Source organism: Fulmarus glacialis, unplaced genomic scaffold (assembly GCF_000690835.1).
Source record: "Fulmarus glacialis isolate BGI_N327 unplaced genomic scaffold, ASM69083v1 scaffold39774, whole genome shotgun sequence".
Lineage (NCBI taxonomy): Eukaryota > Metazoa > Chordata > Aves > Procellariiformes > Procellariidae > Fulmarus > Fulmarus glacialis.
The window spans coordinates 10,261-19,547 of NW_009209434.1; the positions used below are offsets into that span (position 1 = coordinate 10,261).

Consider the following 9,287-nt stretch of genomic DNA (forward strand, 5'->3'; position numbering starts at 1 on the left):
AGGCTTGTACCCCTAGGATGCCTCTTTGCAGGAACTGGGGACCTGTGAGAGGGGTCCTCTGCTGCTGACCACTCTCCCTCTCCGTGTGTTGGAGCACAACCCAGGCCCTAGTGCCCCCTCGCTTCGGACAGCTTCCGAACAGGAGCGTTGCCCTACCAATGACCGAGCTACCTCCCCTCTCCACAACTGGGCCGAAACCCCGCAAGCTCTTTCACGGATGCCTCTTTGCAGGAACTGGGGACCTGTGAGAGGGGTCCTCTGCTGCTGACCACTCTCCCTCTCCGTGTGTTGGAGCACAACCCAGGCCCTAGTGCCCCCTCGCTTCGGACAGCTTCCGAACAGGAGCGTTGCCCTACCAATGACCGAGCTACCTCCCCTCTCCACAACTGGGCCGAAACCCCGCAAGCTCTTTCACCTGATGTCTGCTGTCACCGCTCTTGAAGTGGTCGATCCCAACTCAGCTGGCATCCTCAAGCCACTGCTGTGGGTCACTGGCTCCTTCGGCTCCCCAGCAGTGCTGGAAGATCTTCTCTCCCCCACTTGTAACAGCACACCCTCCTCCTGCCATTTTTCCTTCACTTTCTCTCCAGCTCTTCTTTTTTACCCTCTGATTGGCAATTTCCCATGCTGTCCAGGAACCAGGAAAATTGTCTGTGATCTCTGACTGTTGAGTTCCCATGGAAACATGCTCTGGGCACAGTCAGTCACCCAGGCAGCAGCAGGAGGGCCAGTGCAGAGAGGTCACTGATGAAGATACCACAGGAACAAGCAAGGAGTTAAAGCTGAATGCTTTGGACACGAGAGATAGAGAGGAGAGCACACAAGCACTGGACACTGCTCCTCTTTAAACCCAATGGATTTAGATCATCTGGCCAGCAGCTGTCAGCAGCCAGGATCAGGGAGAGGGAGGAAGCCCGCTCAAGCAGTTGGCTGTGGATGGGGCGCAGCAAATCTCCTTGGGTATGCAGAGAGCTTCCTTGTCTCTAAGGCAGTGCTAATGGGCTTGGGCTAGCTGTCATATCACATCAGTGCAGCAGAGTGCTCCACGTCTCGCAAGAAGCACAGACAAGTTCCTCTGCCCCCTCACTCCTTCTCCTCCTGGCACTCCCAGGCTCACATCAGAGGCGTGAGGAAAGGAGGAAAGAGCTGACAAAGCCTGCACCAGAATCACAGGTCCCGCTCTGAACTAATGCAGGCATCATCTTTTTACTAGTGAATTCCTTCTGCAGGGTGCAGTAACACTGAGCATCCACATATCCCCGTACAGCCCTTGCAGGGCTGGGCCAAAACTGCCCCTTTGGCACAAAAATTAGCATCTCTCAGAGCATGAGACAAATTCTGGTGCTCTAACTTTATGTACTTAATTCAGGGTGCTTAATCTGAGAGATGTCAGTGCCTGGAGAGGATAAAAGAGGTTCCCTTCAAGGATAATGCAGAGCAGAGCCTCACTGGTGCATGCAGCTGTTTCCTTGATAAATTCCTAGTCCAAACAGTTCTGCCCTGCCCCAAATCTTTGTTTTACCTCCTGCCAGTGTGGGGCTATCACTATAGGGAATGGCTCTTCCCATATCTGCAAACCTGCTCATCCACTTCCCTGAGAAGTGGAGCATCATGACAGAAACCTTTGGAAAGAGCAACCTGATTCAGACAAATATAGGGTGCTGTGGGATCCTGTGGGAGCTCCTCATTTCTGAGCTCTGCAATGAAGCTGGAAGGAAGCTAGGCACATGGGCTGGAGGGAGGCAGGTGTTCAGACTCCAAAGGCTGCTTTTCTCTATGACGTTCTCCATGGGAAGCAGAGCTGATGCCCTGCCGTTTGCAGTCATTAGAGATTGTGGCACTTTTCATAAGCTTAGAGATTTCAGAGTCCAGTGCCTTGACCAAAAGCTTGCCTCCAAATCAACATCATGTTTTTGAACCTGTTGGCCTATTTCAGCTCAATTTGACAGAGGAGCTGAGGCATCAGAAATGTTAAATCCCAACACATTGTGTGATACTAGGTGGCTGTGTATAGAAGAGAGTCCCTAGCAGCGTCCCACCAGCAAAAGAAAGACTGCAGAAATTACCTCAGCCTAGTATTAGACACCAGAGGTTCCAGAGTCGCACTCATCAAAGAGACACAAACTGTTAAGAAAACAAAGCTGCAGTGGTTGGTCTGTTCACAGCCTGAATTGTCTGTTTGGTCTGTTTTTACTGCTGTTGTGTGAGGGCTTAATGCAGGGGCACCAGCTGTGCCTGGGTGGTACTGGTGAAGGTAAATGTGTGCATTCACCTATGAATGTGCGTGTCAAGTGGGCACACGTATGTATTCGCAAAGCAGCGCGCACATGGGGCAACCGTCCGTAGGTGCATCTGCCTGTGTCGCTGCGTTGGCTGTGAGGGTTGCTACGCAGTCATGTCTTACAGCCTGAGAGTGTATGGGATTTGCCCGTGTGTACGTGTCATGGTTTTGTGACGTTGAGTTATTGGTACGACTGGCAAAGGCTTTCCTAGTCTCCTATGCTTTTTTTTTTTTTTAAAAAGACTCATTAGGAATAACCTCAGATACAATTACACAATTTCTAAATTAATTAGAAATCTGGGGTGCAAATTTTTAAAATCAATGTGGTGAGGGAAGGACTGACCACCTAATGGTTGTATCTAGAGGCAATATGAGGTGTGAGTGAGCAGTCAGCTTCCTCTGTCCCCACTGCAGGCACCTCTGAAGGACAGCTCATCCACTCCTAATGTCGGTGTCAAGAAAGAGTGAATCACCCTGAAGGCACTGGTCTCTTTTTACTGTCTATAGCATGGACAAGGACCTTAAACTCAACCCTGAACCCAGGGGCTGAAGTGAGGTGAGATGAATCCAGTCCTGTGTGTTTTAGGCATGCTAGTTTCTTTGGAGGCTTAAGCCACAGTTCTTTTCAAAAGGAGCATGTCTGGGATTCTCAGTATAGCCCAAGGGAATAAAAATGCCCAGACTTCAGGAAAAGTCATGTGTCTTATCCCTCGAGTAAATAATGAAAAGTCACAGATTCTATTTGGAAAAATGATCTGACTTAAACAGATAAACTTTTTTTTTAAAAAAGGAGGATGACACAACCATAAATACATACATTCATATAAAATACTATTAAAAATATCTCATGTTCCTGCCAGTGCAATAATTGAAAGTCACTACAAACTGCTTGGAAGTAACCCCTTAAAATTTAAAACAAAAACCTTCCAAATCTAAACACAGCATGCAGGATATGCTGCCCTACGGCACAAACGGTCTCACGCAAATTTTCCCCTCCACACAACTAAATTGCTTTCAGAGGCAGCACCAACAGCACAAGGCATGGAGACGCAGATGCAGGAATGGAGAGAAGAGGAAAAGAAATGTATCGGTAACACAAGGAAAAGCAGCAAAACGAGTTCATAAATTTGGAAAGGGCTGGAGTTGCAAACCTCCACCTGGAGGAGGCATCTGAGCTGCTGTGAGCTCCCCATTAAATTAACAGAGATTCTCCTGTTCCCAATCTTCCAGCTCTGAACTACTCAGTATATGCTGCTCTAACCAAGCTGGTCCCCTGCAGGCTGACAGCACCTCCATCTCAGGCCTAAAGTCAGGATCCTCTCCCTTCAGACACTATTCCCCTTCACATGCTATTTTCTGCAACAGCACTTGGGCCCTGACAGTGTGATGGGGGCTGCTGCAGGACTGAGAGTGGAGAGGCTGAGACAGTCCAACTGTGATGGGGGAGGCAGAGGAGTGAGCTGCAGACAGGAGAATCAGCTGCGGAGCAGTCAGCTGAACAGGTTAAAAAGCCAGTGCTGCTGCAGGGATCTAGCCTATCTCTAGACTCTCCTCCTGCCCCCCCAAATCCCTGCCACAGGCAAACATCCCTTCATACAGACTGCGGGGAGAGGAAGGCCAGGTCAGGACCCTGTCTCTTTGCTTGGTCCCCCTCACAAGCACAAAGCCGCCAAAGGAGAAACAAGGAGAGATGACAACTACCTCCACGGCTCTCGCTGTCTGCGGGTTTCACTTGAATCGGGCGCGCCATCTGCAATGAAAGAGAAATGCAGAGGGTTAGAGCTTGGCCCATCTGCCTGGCACACAGTGCTGACGGCAGCGGCACCAGGGTGCCCCTTTCTGCCTGCTGAGCAGAGCAGGAGAGTGGCAGAAGGGAACCAAGACATTGTGATGGCAACCAGAACCCTCAGAGAAGGGACCACGTGGATTTCAGACTTCTCAAAAGGAAACCTGGCGCTTTTCCCTGCTCAGCTGCTTGCCTGCAGGGAACAGCTCTGCTGGAAATGCCCACCATGCATAAACCTCTGCCTCCTCAGACACAGCAAAGTGGCAAAGAAAGGACTCCAAGGAAGCAGCTCACCAGTGTGAGACTGGAGCCTGAACAGTGGTCAGGGTGGCCTAAGGTGAGACTATGCCTGGAAGCTCTTCCTAAGCCCGGCCTGACTCAGCGCAGGCATGGTCACCTCACCTACTAAGCCCCTATCTTCCTTGCAGGAGAGAGGAAAGACTGCCTCTGAACTTGGCTAGGAGCAGTACAGCAAGCAGGCATGTTACATTTCCCCTTCCCCAGCCCTCAGGCAGTCAGAGTGGCTCTAAAGAGGGGCAGTGCTGCTCTCCAGCAACATCTCCTGTCCACGAGGGGAACGCTCAGGTTGAAAACTCCTCTTGCTTGGTTGTGGAGAAGAGTTCTTTACCTCTCTTGCAGCCATTAGTGTCATTAGCAATAATCCAACCACAAGCAACAAGCCTGAGGGGTAGCTTAGCTGCCGTCACGTGGGAACTCTCCAGGTAAGACAGAAGAACACTTCTACCCAGGAGTAGCTGCATTAAGTAACCCACAGCTTTAACTGGCTGATTTGCAAAGCAGGGCAAAACTCTCATCTGCTGTAAGGTACGCCTGTCCTGTGCTGCCCAGAAAGGCAATCAACAAGCTGTAGCCTCCTTCCCAGGCCAGCAGGATCCAACAGAGCCAGAATCTCCTCTGAGGAATGGCGTACAAGGCAGATTTCCACATCCATGGCACATCTCACTCCGTGTCTGTCCTGGTTTCGGCTGGGATAGGGTTAAATTTCTTCCTAGTGCTGTGTTTTGGATTTAGTATGAGGTGAATGTTGATAACACACTGATGTTTTCAGTTGTTGCTAAGTGCCCTCCTAGTCCAAGGACAGCTCCCATGCCTACTGACTGAGCTAGGTGCACAAGATGGGAGGGAACATAATCAGGACAGCCAGCCCAGCTGGCCAATGGGGTATTCCATACCATGTGACGTCATGCTCAGTATATGAATGGTAGGCGTGATCCAGGAAGTACCGATCGCTACTTGGTTATCGGTCAGCGCGGGTGATGAGCAATTGCATTGTGCATCACTCATTTTGTATATTCTATCATTATTATTATTTTCCCTTTTCTGTTCTATTAAACTGTCTTTATCTCAACCCACGAGTTTTTCTCACTCTTACCCTTCCGATTCTCTCCCCGTCCCACTGTGGGGGTGGGGGGGAGTAAGTGAGCGACTGTGTGGTATTTGGCTGCCTGCCAGGTTGAACCACGACAATATCTCTCAGCATCATTCACAGAGGCTGACAGTGACTTGAATCAGTGACATTCATAATAAAAAACAATCAGAATATCGCAGGGAAGACCTGCACACAAGTTGCAGGTCCAGGCATAGTCTGCCCCCTCTCTTAGGAAACACCCTCAGGAAAAACAGCAACAACAAAACAGAAGATGAAAACAAGCCATAAAAGTCACCAGCTGAAATGTGTTTAGAAGCCAGCATGCAAAATGTGGACTGCTGTCAGTCTCCAAGCGGTGGCCGAGCCAGGCTGGCCAGAAACCAGAGGTAGAACCCACATCCACAACAGCTGGAGGAAACATGTGAAGTAACTTTGCAGTTCACAGGACAGAGATGCCAACCAGAAGGTGACAGGCTGCCGTGGCATGGCACACCGCTGCGGAAGCCTGACCGCTGGGCACGGGAGAGTGCTTGTGGCAGCTGGGGGCTGTGAGCTGGCTTCCACTGACTGGTGGATCTCAGGCAAGAAGAGCAGAAGCTGGGACCAGCCCCAAGCGATACCATCCCTGCCTCAAGGAGCGATATGAGGCTGCTCGGCAGAGCCAGCGACTGGCTGGCAGCTCCCCAAAGCAAAGCCAAGCTGCTGCCATGCTGCATCTCTATAGGCAGCAGTGCCAACTCCAACTGCATCTCCCAGGACTTGCTGTGTCATTTGGGGGAGAGGGAAAGGCTGAGGGTCCCTTTCCCACTCTCGATCAGCTGCCTGGATTTGCAGAGCTCCTAACATCCCGCTGTGCTGCCACGTGGCCCCAGCATGTGCAGCACTGGCACTCACCAGCCTCTGGGCTGCTGCTCCCCCCACCCAGGACCTGCCAAGGACCAGGCATCTCTCTCAGCCCATGAGCTGAGTGGGATGTGGGGCAGGGGTTCCGAAGGATGCAGTCAGATATTGCTCCAGAAAGCCTCAGATTTCCTTGCTGAGAGGCAGTGGCTCCTATCGCTGCTCACAGCCTCTGGCAACATGCCTGTGCAAGCCGAGGCTGGGGGTGTTTCGGCAGCAGGCTGGATGGGAGAGGGCAGGCAGCCCAGATGTGTGCTCGGAAGAGAGGGCTCGGTGCGGAGCCAAGAGGGGCAGCTGGCCACCTCACTCCCCACTGCTCCCACAGCACTGAGAAATAGCTTTGTTTCTACCCAGGATGCAAAACCAGGATTAAGCTAAACAGATGGGGAGGGAGATGGAGGGACAGACTCGGATCTCGGCTTCTGTGAGGCGCAAATCCATTTGGGGGAAGGGAGGGAGGAAGGGATGCCGTGGAAGCCAAGAGCATCATACCCCCAGGGATGCTGGGGCTGAGGGCTTGGGGCAAGGAGTCGGAAAGGATGGGGGGAGGTGAGGGAGGGGGTTAAGTACCTGAGGACATCTCCCTGTCCCCTCCCCCAACAGGGCTGTCACTCCAGCTCCCAGCACCTAGGGTAAAGGAGGGGTTGTCATGGAAACGGTTATTCACCACATGGAACCTGACATTTGTGGTTGCCATGGAAACCAGCTCTTGGGGGCATTCCCTCTGCTTTGCACAAAAGAGACATTTTGATATGATCTCTGGGGAGGGGGCCCCTTCTACCCATCTGTCCACCCCTTTCCTTCCCCCAGGAACTGCCACGCAGCCGAGGGTGCACTGCAGGGCCTGCCCTTGGGACGGCGAGCCATGGCTGGCCCTACTGAACCTGCCCACCACGGGGGAGCGCACCCCGCGGGGTCACACACCCACAGCAGGGCCATGGCACAACACCTGCAAGACAGCGGGCATGGTGGTGTTGGGTTGACGGTTGGACTCGATGATCTTAGAGGTCTTTTTCAACCTTCTATGATTCTATGACAGCACTGGCGGTAGAGGTGCCAGCGTCGACGCCAGCACAGTGATGTGGGTTAGCACTGGTGCAAGTCTGGAAGCAGCGTCTGGCTGCGGTGACAAGAGGAAGGTGGGCTGCCTGGGGCGAGATCAAGCATGTGGGCTGCTCTGCACCCCACAGCTGTGGCCACAGCTTCTCTCTTGCCTACTTGACACAGCACCTTGGCAGGGCACAGGAAGACTCACCCTCTGCCAATGTCAGACCAAGCCCTCGGTCAAGGGCTGCCTGTTTCCAGAGACCTTGCAGGCTCCAGTGACTTTGAGAGCCACCCACCGAACTGAGGCCTGGTCTCTGGGCTGGTCTTCATCTGCTCTGGAAGATGTGAGTAAAGAGGAGGAAACACGATACAAGGAATTTTGTCCAGATGCTAAGGCTCAGAGAAGAGCAGCAGGATTCTCTGCCTGCTGCTTCCTGAAATAAGAGGTCTCCCAACTGAGGCAAAGGCAGGCATGGTCCTCCTTGCAGAGAACTGGACACCCAGACACACTTTAATCCTTCTAAGTCCCATGTTGCCATTAAAGACGAACAAAATATCAAAGGCCTCTTAAGCAGAGGTGTGAGCCTACAAATGCAAAGAGAGTCCACAGTTGCTTTAACTCAACAACATAGGTCACAAGGCCTTGAGAAGCGTCCCTGTAGGGTCCTAAACTTTGTACACAGGTCTCAAAGAGCTCTGTCCCCTACAGGAACTCAACGCACAGAAAGGATGGTCAAGCCTTACCCCTTCCATTTGAGGGAGAGAGAGAGTAACAGGACAGCAGGGAGGACATGCTTCTGGCTTGCACAGCAAAGTCTGGAAGTATAAATTCTTCTGGCCTCCAGTCATCATCTCAAGCTGCACGGTAATCAGAGAACACACCTGACTCTAAGAAAGCCATACTTGTACATGCCCAGCTGGGCCCAGAATCCAACAGAGTCATGATGTGCCTGCCTTAAATTCCAAGTGCCAAGTAGATGTAGATGCACATGCAGAGACATGCGTGCCTTTACCACACAAAAACACAAACACATGTGAACACACATGTGGGATGGAGAACTTGAGGAAATGATTTATGAGCCTGTGCCTGCCTCACTAACTAAGCTTTATTTTCCTCATTAAATTATTCAGCTGAGCATTAGTATTCTTCATTTCTGAAGAATATCACATTAACATTTAGCACATGCTGTCAGGCCACCACGGGCCAAATGTCACCCACCCCAAGTCCCTCACCCCTGCACTTCACAGTCCTTCCTACCTGCTGCTGATGACAGACTAAGAGCTGTCAGCTCCATGACCCACTGGACTCAAGAAACTTCCACATGCAGCAGTGGACACCAGATGGGCAGCACATGGGAGGGAGCAAAGTTCCCACTGGCCCCCTTCAGCTTCTCCCTCACATTTGCTCTCCTGGCTGGATGCACACCTTCCCTTTCCAAACACAGTCATGCTTACCCTCCACAGCCCACAGCTCTCACAGACGATGTTTCTCTGTCCGCGTCGCTCTCCTTCTCACAAGCACGCAGCCTTTGTTAGCTTGCTTTCTTTGGGGTTACTGGTGGGAAGCAACTGGCCAGCCTGATGGGGGTATGAAGCTATACCGACCACCGGAGCGTTACATGCTCCAAGCACAGCAGCCACATTTCCTGCACGGCCCTCGGGGCAACCAGGGGATCAGGCCCAGTCAGTATGGGTTCATGAAAGACAGGTCCTGCTTGACCAACCTGATCTCCTCCTATGACAAGATGACCAGCTTAGTGGATGAGGGAAAGGCTGGGGATGTTGTCTACCTAGACTTTAGTAAAGCCTTTGACACTGTTTCCCACAGCATTCTGCTGGAGAAACTGGTTGCTCATGGCTCGGACGGGCGTACTTTTTGCTGG

At 51.9% G+C, this 9,287-nt stretch overlaps 1 protein-coding gene across 1 annotated transcript in view; it reads right to left on the reverse strand.

The window, feature by feature from the left end:
• LOC104076091 (CUGBP Elav-like family member 5) overlaps positions 1-4,031 on the reverse strand; it is a gene marked incomplete at both ends in the record, with an annotated part of 9,531 nt that extends 5,500 nt beyond the window's left edge. The window contains one exon of the mRNA XM_009576819.1: positions 3,983-4,031. Within this exon, the coding sequence (XP_009575114.1) occupies positions 3,983-4,031 (49 nt within the window). The remainder of the gene's footprint in view (positions 1-3,982) is intronic.
• Positions 4,032-9,287: the final 5,256 nt, after the last annotated feature.